An 18,714-nucleotide genomic window follows, 5' to 3' on the forward strand; every position below is an offset into this window, starting at 1 on the left:
CTGTGTCTGACTCAATTTCTTCTTGTAATGGTTGAAGTCTACAGAAAGCAGCTGTGATGTCATCAGGCCACAGGAGTGGCTTTCTATACCTGTAGGGAGCTACAGGTCTAGAAAGGCACCTGTTTACCTGTCTGTTAAGCCTTCTAGAGTTCTTGGTGTCTCTGCCATGCTTTTCTCACTGCTGTATATGAGCATCATGGGAACATTGTCCCATAAGGAAAAGAACTTCTGCCATCTCCTCAAGCTGATCCCATCCTTTATGTTGGTCAGTAAGGGTTGGAGAACTCAAGGCAGTGGAGCCCAGCACCGAAATGTCTTCAGCCACACCGTGTATCACCTCGATGTGTTCCAGGTAGAAAATGTACATCACAAAAGCCATATCCATTTGCCCTGAGCCAGCAGCCATGGCATGGAGCAATTTGTAAATGACAACTCCACATCTAGCTTGTTTGCTTACAAATATGTATTAGTTTCTACAATATTAAAGAAGTGTTGGAAAAGCATTGTCAGTACTAAAAATATAATGCTTTTGCTCCAAGCGCAGATCCCTTTAAGCAATGATTTTCTCATAATACTGAGTTACACATGATGCTAAAGCGCCACTCTGATGGAGGGGATGAACGAGGACTGTAGGTTCTGCATGGGCACCATCCCACTTGTTTTAGCGACAGCAAAAAATGAGGCACACATGAGGTGGCAACCTAAGCGAAATGGGTGGGTAGGTGCCTTGCCCTCACATCAGTTTCTACTCTGTTCCCAGCCTTGGAAACAGCCCAAGCATCTTTGCCTCTTCCCAATTCTCATCCCTCTGACCCACCAAACCTGAATTTAACTCTGGCCAAACAATGTGCAGGCCATACTTTTAAATAATTGCTAAGCTGCAAAGAGCAGCCAAAATCCGAGGACTGGAATTAGGATTTGGTGGGACTGTTTTGGCTTTTACTTTCCTGCAATGGGAGGAACAAAACAAAATAGGTTTGGGCACAAATTATAATCTGGCATTGTTCTTCAAAGAAAATGAATCCAAGTGCAGCTGTGCAACAAGTATTGGCATGTATGTGTAGCCCCCCCCCCAAACAGGATTCTGTCCCAAAGCATTCAGGTGCTCAGCTATTTGCCACAGGCCCTGGCTGCACTATATATTTAACTCAGTATTATACCACTTTAAACAGCCATTTCTTCCACAAAAGATTCCCAGGAAATGTGGTTTGCTGAGGGTGCTGAGAGTTGTTAGGAGACCCCCTCCCCCAATTCCCCTTGAAGCTACAATTCCCAGAGTTCCCGGAGGAGGATTGTCAAACCACTGGGAATTGTAGTTCAGTGAGGAGAATAGGCGCCTTTAACAAGCTACAGTTCCCAGGATTCTTTTGGGGAAGCCATGAGGACTTAAACCGGTATGGTACATATTTAAATGTACAGCACAGAAGGGGCCACAAAGTGCATAGTAATAACATCTAATACATGCTTGCATGAACCTGTCCTTCACTGACTGACAACTACCCATCTGGTGAACTGAGATCTGTGATAGCCATGAAAATGGAAGACAGCTGTGCTGGTCCCTTGGCCATGGTGAAGAATCCCCAATCACAGCGTGGTAGGTAGCACTGTTATCAGGACCAATCAAAACATCACAAAGTTGTGAGCAAGCTTTTGAGTCCTCCAGAAAAAAACCTGCTAGGTTGGATGTTGAACAAACATTGGGGTAAGGCCGGGGGGGGGGGGTGGAAGGAATGAGAGAGAGAAAGATGAGACCTGCTTTGGTTGCCCCAAACTTCAGTTTGTAAGATTCTTCATGCTGGAGAAGTTCTGTAAACACAACGGGCTCAGCCTCTCTAGGTAAACGTTGGACTGGAGGATCCCCCCCAGGGCTACTAAGCAATAATGGCTGCTCCCCCCCTTTTCAAAGATTCATTTCATGCAGCAGCTACTCGGTGCAACTGTGATAGTTCAGTCACACATGGCAAATTGCTGCCTGCCGTCATAAGCAATAAGCACTAGTCAGGCCTTAAAGCAGCCTATAGCCCTGCCAGCTGTCGGACTCGGACTCCCAACAGCCACAGTCAGCAACCGTCAGGAATGATGGGAGTTGTAGTCCCAAACCTCTGGAGGTCTTACAGGTTGGCAATGGGTGCCTGAAAGAAAAGCCGCTGTCAATGGAAAGCGCATAACATCACGAATCCATGCCGATCCGATACCAGGAAGAGCAGAGTAAATGCAGGTCGCCAAAGAGCTGCCATCGCTGGGGTGGTCCCACCATCCTTGTAAACACAACGAGGCTGTGAACTCGCCAGCTCCTTGGAAGCGTCAGGACGAAATCGAAAACCTGGACCTCTTCAGCCTGGGGAGGTGGAGAGCAACGGAGGTCTTGCAAGTTGTTCCCTCTGGTGCATTAAGATCCTTTTTCTTTAGCCAATATCCTGGAAGAAAGCATGAAAATATAATGGTTGAGCTAAAAGGATAATGGAGACACACACCCTTGAGAGAAAATGGAAGTGTCCGCCACTCGTTCTTTGTTATATACTCTCGAACAAACCAAAACAGACTCTGAGCTACACATTGTTCTATAATTGTAAAGGTTGACACAGACCCTACAAGTGTCCCTATTTCCCATGGACAGTTCCAGATTTACACCCTCCAAGTGTCCCTATTTTCCAGGGACAGTTCCAGATTTACAGAAGCTGTCCCGGTTTCTGATTTGATCATGGAATGTCCTGCTTTTCCTTAGGACGTCCCTATTTTCATTGGAGAAATGTTGGAGGGTATGGAGTTATGCGGTCCTTAAGCCAAGGAGAAAAGTATACAACAGGCATCCCCAAACTGCGGCCCTCCAGATGTTTTGGCCTAAAACTCCCATGATCCCTAGCTAACAGGACCAGTGGTCGGGGAAGATGGGAATGGTCCTGTTAGCTGGGGATCATGGGAGTTGTAGGCCAAAACATCTGGAGGGCCACAGTTTGGGGATGCCTGCCTTATGCCGAGTCAGATAATTAATCCAACTCACTCCTGTTTACACTGTGTTTAAAGTTTAGCGTCAAAGTGAACTGAGATCCATAGAGCAAATCACACAAAGGCTTAGGCCACACAAACAGCAGACAAGGCAATAGCCGTAATTTCTAAGAAGAGCATCTCCAAGGATCAGGCCAAAATCTTATCTGGTCCAACATCTCCCTTCCCACAGCAGCCAATAAGATGCCCCTGGGAAGCTCATGAAGAGGACATGGGCTTCCCAGCCCCCTTCAGCTGCAACTGTTCTCCTGCAAGTAAAAGTCAGAGCCATGGTGCTTTACAGACACCTACCTCTGGTTTGTAGCCAAGTGATTGTTTTTTGGGTGGTAGTTCATTTTCCTTTTGAGATTGTGATGTGACCCAGAGCTAAATGTCTTTTAAAAATATATACAGTATGTGGCAGGTAGAATAAATATTCCCAGACTATGTTACTAAGAGAGAGAGATTGACTCATTGCAATCAATTATTTCTTTTTTTTTTAAAGTCCCTTCACATGCAAAACCTGGAACAGTAGAGTTGCTTTCTACTGAGCCAGACCACCCAGCTCTGTCTTGTTTGCAGTGGCTGGAACTGGCTCTCTCCTCCATCCTCCCACCAGGTTCTGAGACAGGAATCTCTCTAAGCCCTACTTAGAATAGAAACACAGAATTGGAAGGGACCCCAAGGGTCAACTCTGCCAACCCCTCAACGCGGGAATCTCAACATGCAGTCTCCCATCCCATTTGAAACCACACTGGACCCTGCTTAGCTTTGCAAATGTGCTAGCAACTTTATTGCTGTGTCTCTAGAATACAGGGATACCAGGCTCTTGTGTGTGCATGTGTTCTGCTAAGCTGGGGGAAGACTAGGCTACCAGCTCTCTCTGACATTTTGTTTTCTGCGTGCAGGGAGGAACGTTCAGCCACACGACTCTCAACATGCAGTCTGAAATGGCACATGATGGGTCCCGGGGTGAAATTGCATGAGTCCCGGGTGCCTTTTGCATTCAGCCCTGAGGGTTTGTGCCCTCTGGTGAAGGGACCCGCTGCCCTGTGATGTCTGGGTTGGGTTCCCTCTAATAACATCCTGGTCAGCCTTTTCCAGGGACATGCCTTGTAGCTCAGCTGTGTTCTGACACCCAGAAACATCGCCTTCTTCACCTCACCAAACCCCACCCCACTTAAACACTGCTCAGGGTCCTTCTCCACCTGGTTGGGTCCTTTTATATGTACCATGCCCTATCCTGCAACTGATTATTCCATGGGATGTGTTTGTAGGCTGACCATATCCACTTCTTTAGCTGAGAAGCAGGCTGGGCTTAGCAAAGCACTCGTTCCAGCTTCAGTGCACAGGGCTGGCACTACAACTGGGCAGAGAGAGGCTGCTAGTTTCAGGTGTCATGGAAGCAGGGGTGAAACTAGGCATGATTTCACCCAGGTCAAAGACCCAGTTTGGCACCCCCAGGCACAGGCTGAGAGCCTCAATGGCACCCTCTGGAGGCTTCACCCAGGACAAAAACAAACAAACCCAGCTATCCCACCCCAGTAGCTACAGTTTTCTATCTCAGGTGTCAAAATAACTTGCCCCTTAATTGGGGGGTGTTGTTCCTGTGGGGCTGTCCACTTGCCCAACACCTGATTATCACTTGGCACCTGTACAGCTTGAGATCAAACCAGATGATGCAGATCCCTTCTAGCAGGGAGCCATGTCTTTGCCACCAGGAGCCAGGCAGGTGGGAGCAGCTTGAGAGAAACATGTGGGTTCTCCATTCCTGATTTACGGTATCTGAGGAGGCCACAGAGCAAATAGAAGTAGCACCACGGCACCAAAGTCCTGCTTCCCGTGGGCTTCTGGTTGGCCACCACCAAAACAGAAGGTTGGACTAGATCAGCTTTTGGCTTGATCCTGCAAAGCTCTTAGGCTCTTGTTCTAATAGGAACATAGAAAAGTGCCTTATACCAAGTTAGGCCAACTTGCTCAGTGAGGCCAGGATCTGGCCCAGTCCTGCCTGGGAATGGCATTAGCACTGGAACTGTCTGCATGCCAGCCATGTGCTATGGCCCTTTCGGCAATGAGATGTGTGTTGTAGGAGCATCAAGACAAGATGCATCCCAGAGAGTGAATTTCTAGAGAAATGGGGAGGACTGAAACCTGAAGACTAGCATTCCATATTTATATACATATTTTTAAGACACACCCCAAAATCTCTCTCCGGAAGACAGTCCTTTATCAAGGACAAGTACCAGAAACCAAGGCCTCTCCCAGATAAAAAGGGGTGACTGAAGGCTATGCAAGAAGTTCGTGTGCAGCTTATTTCTGGGACTGGGCACAGCTCTGCACAAACTAAGCCAGACTCTTGACACAGAGCTATGGCACTATCTTATGACTGTAATTTATCATGTTGTGTCCCTAGATCTGACTAAATAAAAATGTCAGATCCCGAGCACTGAAATATTTAGCCAATCAGAAACATTTGTTTAAAGGGGTGTTCCAAATTTATCAGGCAGATTTTTTAATTCAGAAAACCTAACTACTTAATAGAAGTAGTTAAAAAAATCAGGGCCAGATTAGAGGGTCCCAGATTAGAAGAGGTATCTCCCCCTTTTTTCTTACACACAGGAGGAAAGGTCTCTTCTAAGATGAGGTCTACTGAGATATGTGCATCCATCATCTAAAATGAAAATGATCTTCTCTCTTTCAGAGCTATTTAATTTAGCTTTAATTGAGTGACCATGAATCCATTTAATCAGCAGGCAGACCCCCTATTTCTTCCTAAACCCAGCTGTAGCTTTTGGCTGTGGCTACTTTATGTGGTCACATAAACATGAACATAAACGCGGGTGACGCTGTGGGTTAAACCACAGAGCCTAGGGCTTGCCGATCAGAAGGTCAGCGGTTCGAATCCCGGCAACGGGGTGAGCTCCCGTTGCTCGGTCCCTGCTCCTGCCAACCTAGCGGTTCGAAAGCACGTCAAAGTGCAAGTAGATAAATAGGTACCGCTACAGCGGGAAGGTAAACGCCATTTCCGTGCGCTGCTCTGGTTCCCCAGAAGCGGCTTTGTCATGCTGGCCACATGACCTGGAAGCTGTATGCCGGTTCCCTCGGCCAATAATGCGAGATGAGCACCGCAACCCCAGAGTCGGTCACGACTGGACCTAATGGTCAGGGGCCCCTTTCATCTTTTACTTTATGTTGTCAGGGAAAAGCATCACGAACCCAAACAGCTGCAACTCCTTTTATTACCTTTAGTGTTCCAAGGCTAAATCCCTGCACTGAAAAAGGATTGTTCTCCAGATCCTGGCTCAAAATCAATCTTTGCCCCCTTGTCTACCTTAAGGCTGACCCAGAGCCCCAATCCGATGAGGGTCTTCCCCCCCCCCAATACCACCCCAAGCGCCTTCCAGTGTTAATAGGGTTAGACATGCAGTGAGTGAGGCAAAGGTCTGCCCTTTCCGAGGCTTCCTCAATCATTAAGCAATACGGCTAAATAAATACACTCTCTTTATTCATCTGTGGTTCATGTACATTGGCAAAACGGTACAGGCTTTTTTTCTGTAAAAAAAGCAGGATTCATAGAAAATGATCAGCAATCTAAAAACCTTATATATATATACAGATACCGTGTTACTTTTGATTATCTTCCCACCCCAACACAAAACCTGACTGACACGCCTAATGCCAAAAAACCCTTTCTAGGTTTAGTGATCCCCACAAAACATCACTTCCAGCCAGAACAGAATGTGTAAGGATTCTTAAAAAGGCAGCTGCTCTCCCACCAACCCTCAAGCCTCCATGAGCAGAGCTGGGGAAAGTGAGGCATCAAAATGGACACGGCTGCCACCGTATAAGTCCCAGTGCCTACTCCTCCATGGCTGAACCCTTCGGGCTCCAGTTTGCACAACTCGGTGATCCACCAAGCTGAGCACAGCCCACCGAACACGTATGGCAGCTCATAAGGGGATATATGGCTGCGCTACACTCAGTGGGCCTTACACTGTGCAGGCTGCCAAGCTAGCAAGGAATCCTGGTTGCAATTTAGTCCCAGCCAACGTTCTACGCTGCAGGGTATGAAAGAATCTGAATGGTGCCGATTTCCAGCTTTCTGCCCCACCCCAGTGGCAGCCATTTGATTCCACAGTATCAGGCGTTCAAGTCTTGGGTCCGCAGGTACCTCCATTGAGCCACAGCATAAGGCAAGTGTTTATGAAGATTTCCCACCTCCCTTAGATCTCCCATCTGTGCAAGTCAGTCCTCTATACACTGTCAACAAGGGACATCCCTGTCCCATCACCCCCCCACAACTGCTGCTATTTCAAGCATTAAATGAGGCAAGCAGATTGCAGTTTGGTTCTGCAATGTCTTCCACAGGAAAATCTTTGTTAGTAACTAGTGATTCATGCTCCCCCTCCATTTACCCAGTGATCCTCAAAGACTATAGACACTAAATACATGCTGAGGGCAGGAAATAATTAAGGTTGCCTAGAACCCAGCTCCAATCCTGCTATGATCCAGTAGTTCCAATTATCCACCCAGAGCCAGAGGAGGAAGAGAACCAGGACTCCTAGCAGCCTCCTCCCTCACTACCATTTATGGCCTCACTAGGATTTATGGCCTACTTGAAATGAGGCTGCACTTTAAATTTTAATACTGTATTTTAATTAATTGTTTTTATGTTTTATTGTAATTCTGTTGGTGTCAGCCGCCCTGAGCCCGGTTTTTGACTGGGGAGGGCGGGGTATAAATAAAAATTTATTATTATTATTACCAACTTCCCCTATCTGGCTCTCCTCTCCTCTCAATTCTTCTCACTTCACAAACATACGAGTTCTGCCACTCTCACCCTCCCACAAGCGCACACACTCAGAACTCTTCTCATTTAATTTTCATCTACCACAGTAGATTAATTTAAGAGATTCCCAGTGACCAGTGGTAAGCAAGCAAAATCCTACCACGTCAAAGGTGTCATTTTTAAAAACGGCACTAAAAAACCCCAAAACAACCCAGAACATTTTTATGCTCCACAATGGCAGATGAGGTCTCCTTCCACCCTTCTCTGCTTATGCACAGCCGCGTGATCTCCACAGCAACATACACATCCCCTTCAGTGGCTGTATGGGATCCTTCGTTCAGAGTGTTCATACAAAAATACACCTCTTTGTAAATTTGCTCCCCGCTGACCAAACAAGAGGGAGTTTTGTGGGTCTCAAGGCAAAGGACCCAGGTGATTCCAAAGCAGCTTTTTGCCCTTCAGCTGCTTCTCTTGGTGGGGCAAGGATTGTCCCCAGACAGGCATAGTGGAGAAAGAGACGTAACATTTAAGAGTCAGGGAGAAGTTGAGTTGGCAATGGAAGAAGTGAGATGGGGATGACGTGGGAGAGAGTGGGTGAGTGGTCAGCACAAAGTTAGGGGGGGGCAGAAGAAGAGATAAGCATGAGGCAGGAGAGCATCAGAGGCAGGATAGGTTTAAATTGAATGGGGAGGACAAGTGTTGTGGAAACTTCACAAGAAACCAGTAACAGGTATGGAGGATGTGCTCTTTTTCTTCTCAATTGACCAACACTGACTTGGACAGGAAGCCATCTGTAGTCACAGAAGGAAGTTCCTTGCTCTGTGCTGCGTGGCCCTGATGCTCTGTAGCTGTCCCCGCTAAGGAGCGGCTGGCCAAAGGTCCCTTGGGCAAGCTGTATAGATAGACAGCCCCTATGACCAGCCCTGCCCCTAGAGCAAAGAGCAGGTTGAGGTGGAAGTCAAAGAGGTAGATGGAAGCCACAGTGGACACTACGATGGAGAAGGAGGTGGCAAAGCCCTTGAGGATGTTGTCGGCGTATTTCACCACCACAGCCACCAGCAGGCCGCCAAAAGCTTGGTTCAGGATCACTCCCCACACAAGTGGGGTGTAGCCAAAGAAGAATCCACGCTCAGCCACGGCTGCCCCCTCTGTGGACCACAGCCCCAACAGCCCCAGCAGGGTTCCGAAGATGCCTAGTTGGACGTTGCGTAGCCAGACGGAGGCTGCACTGCCCTTGAGGATCTTTTCAAAATAGACTCCGGCAAAGCCAGATGACAGGCATGAGACCACCACGGCCACAAGCCCCACCATGTAGTTCTGTTGCATTCCCTGGCCTCCAGGGGGTGATCTGCCCCCTGCCTGCTGCTGCTCCACTTGGACAATGGCCACACCGACAAAGAGGAGCACAAGGGACAGCCACTGGAGACGGGACAGGCTCTTGCGGAGCATCAGCACAGAGAAGACAGCTGTGGTGAGGATCTTCAGTTGGTAGGTGACCTGAGAAAGGCAGTGCAGTTTAGTAGGCATCCCAACATGCCGTGCGATAGGAAAACGTCCAGCCAGGGTGGGACCAACAGCACAGGCCCAACCTCTATTCTCTAGATAGCTACAGAGGTTCACATTGTTACTAAAACAGACAACGGCCTCCAATGCAGTAGTACTGCAGTTTAGTACCCCAATTCTGTTTCAGATCATATCCTGTTCTCCATATACCAAATTCAGCTAAGGTGTCAAATTGTGTGGCATTGGTTTAACCAATTCAAAATGAACTCACTTTAACCCCTGAAAACCAATGCAGTGGTAGAGGCTCAGAATCACATACCCAGGAGTGTGCATACCGCAATTCCATAGAAGTAGAGATGGAGCGCATAAATACAAGCCTTTATGACTGTGGGAACAATGAGAATAAGTGGGCGATACCTGCTAAGTTCTAAGATCCCAGAAGGACAGTTTGCTCTTTCCCCTAACTAACAGAACCAGAATTATACAAAAATAGTTGTTTTTTTAATGAAGAACTTCCCACATTTAGAAAAACCGCTGAATTGGTTAATTTGCATAATTTATACAGATGAAATATTCCTGCTTTTCTGTGCACAAAATATGCAGGGTTCCTCTGTCCACTGGAGAATAGAATAACTGCCAATGAACAGCGGTCTATGGCAAATGCTCTCACTGTAAAGATAGGGGTGAACTATTAACCAAGGCTTGGAAAATAAAACTATAGGTATGGTCCCACACAGCAGCGGACATTTCTGGTTGCCTCCACATGACTTCACTAAGACCCGCTGCAGGAGCTTTAAGGAATTATTGTAACACATCTCAGGATACCCACCCTTCATGGCTTCATTCAACATTGTGGAGGTGGGAAGAACCGGATGTGAGCATCTATATAAAGCGGGCGAATGAAAGTGAGTAGGCCACCCTCTTCGGAAGAACTTGCAAGGGAGGACCTAAGATCACTTGGGTCCCAGAGCTGGTGTCTCACCTGGAAGGTGGCTGCAGGCAGGTTGGAGATGGCCACATATTGGAGGTTGTTTTGGAGGGTGTAAATGAGAGAAGGCACTGCGAGTTTGAGTGTGTCCATATACTGCACCACAATCGAGTCATACAGGGAAGCAGCAAACTGTTTCAGGTTACCTGGGAAAGGAGAGACAGACAAAGAGACCACTGTTTTGGTTGGAAATAAACACTGTTGTTTTTAACAAGGGTCATATATGTAACTGACAAGGGATGAAAGAGGCTGTAATGATGGCTTGGCAGAGCACCCACCAAGCTCTCTCTTATGTGAGTCAACATACAAAAGGAATCCTTTACTTTCTAGTCTGAACAGCAACAGAGGCTTTGGCACTCCATGCACTTGCCTCATGGTGAACACACAGTTACAAGCCTAGTGCTACTCTTCACGGGGGGAATGGGGAGTACAAAGTACTTCTTAGCCAAGGCCTTGGCTAAGGTAGAAGCATATGAAGTTAATAATGGGGAGCATGGTAGAAATCCCTTGAGGTGAATGGGCCTGTGCCAGTTTGGCAGGGAGCAGCCTGGGCACCAATCCCTAGACTACAATGTGCAAAATGGAGTAAGCATTAGAACATAATAATTTACACAGCTGGTCATCCCACCTGATCTCAACGTTTTGTCTACCAATACAGTCGTCCCTCTGCTTACGTATCGCTCTGGATACGTAAACTTCGGGTTGTGAACGCGGCAAACACGGAGGTGTATACTTCCGGGTTTTGCCATGCGCACATGTGCAGAAGCGCTCAATCGCGCCATGCACGTGCGCAGAAGGGCGCCTCCAGTTACGAGGTTTTCGGGATGTGGCCAGGCCTCCAGAATGGATCCTGTTCATAACCGGAGGTAGCACTGTAGTGGCTAAACGCTTCAGGGAGGAGCACAAGCGGACCCTGAAAGCATTACCTAACACCCTATTGACAATCCCCTCAGGCAGTGTGAGAGGCATACTGCTGGCTACTGTAGGTAATAGCCAGAGATCTTCCAACTAATCTGTTTATAAAGGAACTGATGCTAGTGGCTACCTCCACATCTTAGAGCTATCAGTTCTGTAGGTTAATTATACAATGTGTCACTAATGACTTCCTTTTACTTCAAATCTAAGGCCTATTAATTTAAGTGGATGGTTGAGTTTTTGTTTTTTGATAGAGGGGTAAAATAAGAATGTGTGTGTGTGTGTGTGTGTGTGTGTGTGTGTGTGTAAATACTATCATGTATTTATATTTACAGCAATAGCATTATGGTCATAGAGAGCCAAGTCCAGAGGCAAGACAGAGCAAGGACAATTAAATGAAACAAATCACTGACAACAAGAGTGATTCAAGTTTTCCAAGCTAGCCACTAAAGGTAAAGGGACCCCTGACCATTAGGTCCAGTCGTGACCGACTCTGGGGTTGCGCGCTCATCTCGCATTATTGGCCGAGGGAGCCAGCGTACAGCTTCTAGGTCATGTGGCCAGCATGACAAAGCCGCTTCTGGCAAACCAGAGCAGCACATGGAAACGCCGTTTACCTTCCCGCTGTAGCGGTTCCTATTTATCTACTTGCATTTTGACATGCTTTCGAACTGCTAGGTTGGCAGGAGCTGGGACCGAGCAACGGGAGCTCACCCCATCACAGGGATTCGAACCGCCGACGTTCTGATCAGCAAGCCCTAGGCTCAGTGGTTTAACCCACAGCGCCACCTGGGTCCCTTAAGCTAGCCACTAGTCTTCACCAAAGCAAAAGCTCAATGATCCACCCAGCAAGACTACCAGTGAACACAGGCTAATGCGCTGGGAATGGAGGATTGCTGCAAGGCTTTCCATCTTCTGAGGCACGGTAGTCCCCACCTTTTTTCTGAATGAAGATGAGCAGCAGGCAGGTGGCCCCCTTAAGGATTTCAGCCATAACCACAGCAGAAGTGGCAAAGAAGCGGTCCCCAGGCAGCGTGCGCACATAGCGGATGCTGAGGATGAGAGAGGCATTCTGAACCACCAAGACAGCTAAGCTGATGTACTTCAATCGTCTGTTACCTGGGAAAAGAAAAGAAGTAGGGATCAGCTCAGTTTCTCACCCTGCAGCGGAAAGCTGCGATAAACAACTACCTACCACAACCAAGGTTTGAACAACGGAGACACAGGAGAGATGATGTTTGGGGAACCACCACCTCTTTCAGAAACAAAGCTGGGGATATCCAATGAAGGACATGGAAAACCCCACACAATGGGAGCAATCTGAGTTCTCCAGGGCCAAGTCCATCAGTGACCAGAGAGGCAGGCATGAGTAACTGGAAGCCCAAGGGTTACATCCAGACTGTCCATGTTTTAGCAGCCTCCCCACTGCAGTTGCCCACACTGAGGTGGGGAAGCTGCATAAACAGTGGCGACAACCCACTCTGGGAAATGGGGGAAAGGGAAGCCCTAGCTCAGGCATAGGCAACCTTTGGCTCCCAGATCTTTTGGAACTACGACTCCCATGATCCCCTAGCTCCTCAGAAAGTGACCCTCTCACACAACTAGTTGCTGACAAGAGCACTAAAGTCTTGGCACACTAAGCCCTTGTTTGAAACAAGCCAGGTATTGGCAAACACAAACTTAGTATGGGTGCTTTCTATGTGGTGGGGGTGCAGGGGGGGGACTCCTTTAAACAAACATTTAAACAAAACAGAGGGAAGTATAAGGACACCCCAGACTCATGGAAATCCATGGAATGATGTCCTAAGGCAGCGATATCCAACAGGTCAATCGCAGAATGATCGCGGTCAATCGCGGGCTCCCTTTTGATTGGCAGCTGTAAAAAGAATTGTGTTGGAAATCTCCGCGCCCCCCCCCCCGCCATCATTGTTTTGTCCGTGAAATAGACAGCTGTAAATGATAATAAACTAGTCTTTTTCGCTTCGCTACTTGTTAGCGTCATGATTTTTTTTGAGCAGTTTATGTCCTTCCCCTCAAAAAGAAGCTCAGCAACTTTGGTATCCCCCCCCGTAAAAAAGCTCAACGACTTTGCTCCCCCCCCCCAATGATAATGGGTAGGTCATTGCCAGTTGTCTTATGTTGGGAGTAGAACGTAGCTTCTAGGGAGTTGGACGTGCCTGTCCTAAGGCATCTAAGGCGGTAGAGAATGAGATGCGTTAGGGGATAACTAACAAAAATTATAAAGCAACACAGTGATCTCAAGTTTTATAGTTGATGTAAAAAAAACTTTTAGTGTTAGTACTGAAGTTGATGCACTTTGTAAAGTTGGAAATAAATAAATAGTGAAAAAAGTTACACGTGAATTAAAATAAAGGGCCCAGAGATTTTTAGGATGAAGGCAAGTCCTGCATTTATGAGAGCTAATGGTTTCCTGCACCATTTGCTGCTGGAGGCTCGCCTGATTACCTGACTGCTGGCACCAAAGGGGAATCATAAGGTTTCTTTCCAATCTAACTGGCAAATAGAATTACAGTGGTACCTAGGGTTACAGACGCTTCAGGTTACAGACTCCAACCCAGAAATAGTACCTCGGGTTAAGAACTTTGCTTCAGGATGAGAACAGAAATCGTGTGGCGGCAGTGGGACGCCCCATTAGCTAAAGTGGTACCTCAGGTTAAGAACAGTTTCAGGTTAAGAATGGACCTCCAGAACGAATTAATTTCTTAACCCGAGATACCACTGTACTACCATTAAATAAACTTCCCGGCTGAGCAAAATCCCATCCCTCTTGCAATACTTCACACCTACTAATCCAGGTCTCAGAGCTCCAGTCGCATGCGAAAGGTCAGGGTTTTCCACCCCACTGTTCTGACGCACAAACCGGATCCTAGAGAGCTGGCATCCTTATCTGCTTGGCTCAGCAAACAATATCTTGCACCTGCCATGGGAGACACACGCAGACCTAGCAGGAAGTGGGGACAGAAAAATGGCACAGCCACAGCTTGCTGAACTACATTCCTATGAACAGCAAAGTGTAGCCACCTGCTACCTGAAAGAGAAAGTCAAACAGCAAGAAGCCTAATACAAGCTATGGAAATAATTACAATAAAGAGCTGTACAGGCATTCCCCACCTAAGTTCCTGGAGTCACTTAGGATGTCCTAATAGGACTGCAGAACTAACTGTAAAGAATAACTGCCTTAAAGGAATATAATGAAGGCTCATTTTGGTCAGCAACCCACCTCCCACAGGAGATAGGCATGGCAATGATGATGACCTCCTAACATTTATCCCCAGAATCTGGAAGTCAGAGGTATAATTCCTTTGAAAGTGAAGGTAGAACTTTTACACATCATCAGAGTTTACCATTTGGTAAGCCAGCCTTCCAGATCTTCTTTTCACTAGTAGCTATTACCATTTCTATTCATTCTGATCACAAATCCTCCAACACACTATAAACTGTTATCAAAATTGTAATGAAATACATTCTCCTGGCTCACCATGGTGACCTAAGGCTTCCCTTTAATATTTCTTTGAGCTCTTCCTCTCTCTTTTAAAGGGGAATTTACAGCGTAACATGGGGACAGACTTTCTTGCAGGGATTCACACTCCCAGGATCCCAACCAAAATGGCTAAAATACTCCTCCTCCTCCTGCTCCTCTGTGCACTAAAATTCCCCCCTTCAACCTGCAGAGAAGGACAGCACAGCATTCTTTCACCAGCAGCCATGTGTGTGTGTTATACATACATATACATATTTATACATACATATATAGTTCTCTCTCTCTCTGGCTAGCCCAGTACAGTACTGTATACAGTATGTCTCTCTCATGTCTATCGGGAGAGAGAGGCATCTATATATCTGTCTGTATGATACACGTGGGGGGAGAGAAAGAGAGAGACTCATCCGGCCTCAAAGGGACTCCTGTCCCCCCCTTATCCGCCTGCCCTCCCGCTGCCCAGCACCACGGCAGGTTGCGGGGCGTTGAGGCGAGGGGGATGTGGCGCCCCTCGCCGTCTCCCGAGCCCCCCAACTCTCACCTCCTGCGGCCACCGGGCTCCCGCCGCCGCTGCTCCCCAAGCCCCCAGCCGCTGCCATGGTGGCAACCGCCGGGCAACCGAGTTTCCCCGCCGCAGCCGGCACTTCCGCATGTCAGCGTCCCGACGCACTTCCGCTTCCGAGGAGCGGGGCGGGAAGGCCATTGAGAAGGGCTGCGAAGGAGCGGGCAGAGCGGCCTTGCTCTTTCCGGAGGACTCCGAGGCTACAGGAAGGAGGCGGGGCCGCCCGCTGAGAACCATAGAGTCATAAAACCATAGAGTTGGAAGGGACCCTGAGGGTCATCGAGTCTGACCCCCTGCACAGCAGGAATCTCAGCGAAAGCATTCCTGACGAAGGGCCACCCAACCTCTGATCAAAAACCTCCAAGGAAGGAGAGTCCAGAAGCCTCACGAGTTCCAGAAAGTTGTTCCTGTTGTTTAGTCGGAATCTCCTTTCTTATAACGAAGACATTGGTTTGGGTCCTGCCCTCCAGAACGGGAGAAAACAAAAAAATTTTTATGGTACTGTATATAAATCTTGTGAAATAAAATAATTGGGGGGGGGGCTCCAGCTGTTTTCTCTTCCACTTCCCCAGTCCTGTTACTGCTTTCAACTTCGCAGTTCCCTTCCCATCACACACAGACTGCATTTCCTTAAAAGTGTTTTGGAAAATATGTCCCTAAAATGCGCAGCCTTTTAGGAAGGACAGACGCGGGTTGGAAGCTCCAAAATTTGCACTAAGTTCAGCTCCGCCGGGAAATGACAGAGACCACACGATGCTGTCAGGAAAAACAAACTGATCCTTTTATTACAGAAAAGAAAGAACTACAGCTGTAGGGTCCCTGCCTCAAAGAATGTAGGAAGGAACCCCGGGAAATGGTGCATCTCCCTTTTACACCTTTCTGTCGCCACATGGAAATCCCTGGACTGGGAGGGACAGGAAAGACAAGGAAAATGGGTGCTGATGGGATTAACTGGGTATTGATACGACTATTTCTTCATATGGTGAAATGTCAATTGTTCTCCTCCGTTGCTGATGGGTTTCCCTTTGTTTGATCAGTCTAGATGGGAGTTGAGGTGGGGGCCGTTCCTGGCGATTGCCAGGGGTTGGGGTCCATCCGGCAGGTGTTTCCCCCCAGGTCACGCAAGGATGATCCCTGGGATTATGTAAAAGGTGACACTTCTGGAGGTTTGAATAAACTGTCCCAGTTAATCCATCTTTGTCCATGGGTGTCTTTTGAATCAGGGAGGCGATGGGGCAAGGTTCAGGTGGGCTGGGGTCATGCAGCATTTCCTTTTACAGGAGACATATCTAATACAGAGAATTCTATGCAAAAGGTAGTAGTCCTGATATATAAAGGTTCTGAGACATAAAACAGCAATTCTAATACAGAGAGACCCTAGCATACGTCATGAATAAGACAGCAATTCTAATACAGAGATAATCTAGCATAATTTAAGGCAAAAGGTTCTGTAGTGATAATCTAAAGGAGTCTGGGGCGGAGGGGAAGGTGGAGAAGGGAAATGTGTGAGCTTATGCTAACGTTGAGACATTTGTGCATATGCAGATCCTTGATCCTTAGATCCTTAAGCGTTCCTTCAGGCAGGGTCGTGTCCTAGCGGGAGGGGTGAGGAGACGGGGAAGATGGCATTGAACAGGATTCTGGGTAGTTGCAGCTGTCAAATTCTGTCACCCCTCTCTGTTCATTAATAATGGTGTCCTGCTCCCCCCCCATATAATTTTTATAACAGAAGCAAACAGGAAAGTACAATATAAAAAGGTCATATATTCATTTATTTCATTGCATGTATATCCCCACCTTCCGCCACACCCAGAGCTCAAGGGGGCATGCGTGTTTCTCCCCCTTCTCATTTAACCCTCACAACAACCCTGTAAGTTAATTCGTCTGAGAGACAGGGACTGGTCCACAAGGTCACACCCAGTAAGCTTCATGACGTAGTGGGGATTTGAACCCTGGATCTCCCAAGTCTTTTTAAAAATTTGCTCCTTTTCCCTTTTGGGGTACTCAAGAGCCCATATATAGAGTCCTTTTGTAGGTTCTCTATCGGTAGGAAAAAATAACAGAGACCAACCAGAGAATATTGAGAAGCAAAGCAGCTAGTAAGCCTGATCTTTATTAACTGTTGCAACAGGGTGCTCCCCCACACGCAGGAGAGAGGAGGATGACCCAGATCAAAGATGTGCCCCCCCCCTTATATAGACATTTTAAATTGCCCGCCCTGGAGTCCAAGACCACCCCCAGAAACATCATACATACATCACAGAAAAGGCAGTCTGCAACAGAAATCTGAGTGCATTGTTTTATCTCCTGTCTGGCAAGTTACCTGATTGCATTATCTGGGTTTTGGCCACTCTTTTGTTTTTATAACTACTTAATTCCTGAATCTAGGTCACAGGTCACAGGCTCACACCCTGTTCATATCTTGAATGTGCCCTTAAGACAATCATTGTGAGAACAGGATTTGTGAGGAAAGAGACAATGGGGAGGTTTCCCACTTTGACCTTGCAGAAAAATATTTGAGGTCAGTTTCTTCAGGACCTTTCTGTGGGGTTTCAGACATGTGGTTTATATATACAGTTATGAACATATATGTATGTATGTGTGTGAATGATCTTAAAATTCTTATAACAATCTATCTATATATATATATAAATGTAAAAAGGGTATGTGGGTGGGCCTCCACTTTTCTCCAAAACCGCTTGACCGATTGCGTTCAAATTCAGACACAACATCCCATGTGAATGTCCGAAGGATCTTAGAAAGTTTCCTAAGACAAATTTCACACCTGGGCCACGTAAAAACCCCCAAAACCCATGTTCAAGAACTCACAACTCACCCTAAAGTGCATGCTGGGAAAAGAACCAGGTTGCAAACCAGCGCCCTCTAATGGCGGCTGCACTGGTACTGCACCTATAAAACCTTCCCTCTCAACAGCACCTCGGCTCCCGTTTACATACTAGGCAGAAGCCTTTACAGACTAGGCCGAATGGAGGTACTGAGTCGCCTGGGTGGGGGTTGGGGGGAGGAGGGGATGGGATAGGTCAGGACACGGTGGGGCCAGTCACAGGGATGAGTCAGGGGTTGGGGGGGAAGAGGGGGCGTGATACGTCATGGTTCAGGAGAGGGTGGGGGGAATCACAGGGATGCACCTGCGTAAACAGAACCTGCGTAAAACGGGGACTCTGAAGGTCAGGGGAGTCTGAAGGGGGACTCTGAGGACCCATTTCACAGACTAAGCCACAGCAACGCGTGGCAGGGCCAGCTAGTATATAATATTTTTTATTAAATTTTCTGTTTTACAATTTCAAAAAACAACAACCAGTTTACAAACTTTAAAATCTCCAAAGACTTCCCTTCTTCTTACCATGGTTCATTTCACATATCCTATACCCCTGCATATTTTACTACAGTATAACCATTCAAATCAATTTTCCACTTTTACATCCATCAAGCATTATTTACTCTGTTTTTCT

The 18,714-nt window shown here is 47.3% G+C and overlaps 1 protein-coding gene across 3 annotated transcripts; it reads right to left on the minus strand.

Moving 5' to 3' along the window:
• Positions 1-445: 445 nt before the first annotated feature.
• SLC35A2 (solute carrier family 35 member A2) lies at positions 446-15,334 on the minus strand. 3 transcript variants are annotated; one of them, XM_060268689.2, is made up of 6 exons: positions 15,221-15,334; positions 13,985-14,142; positions 12,117-12,299; positions 10,260-10,411; positions 8,550-9,271; positions 446-2,417 (listed from the first exon to the last, which is right to left on the minus strand). In XM_060268689.2, the coding sequence occupies exons 3-6, from the start codon at positions 12,172-12,174 to the stop codon at positions 2,390-2,392; spliced, it is 960 nt and encodes a 319-aa protein (XP_060124672.1). In that variant the 5' UTR covers positions 12,175-12,299; positions 13,985-14,142; positions 15,221-15,334; the 3' UTR covers positions 446-2,389. The 3 variants fall into 3 exon arrangements, with proteins under 3 accessions (XP_060124672.1, XP_034996893.1, XP_088514963.1); XM_035141002.3 differs by lacking the exon at positions 13,985-14,142; XM_088658837.1 differs by lacking the exon at positions 446-2,417 and having other exon boundaries at positions 6,470-9,271; positions 13,985-14,118.
• Positions 15,335-18,714: the final 3,380 nt, after the last annotated feature.

Source organism: Zootoca vivipara, chromosome 15 (assembly GCF_965207765.1).
Source record: "Zootoca vivipara chromosome 15, rZooViv2.hap1.1, whole genome shotgun sequence".
NCBI lineage: Eukaryota > Metazoa > Chordata > Lepidosauria > Squamata > Lacertidae > Zootoca > Zootoca vivipara.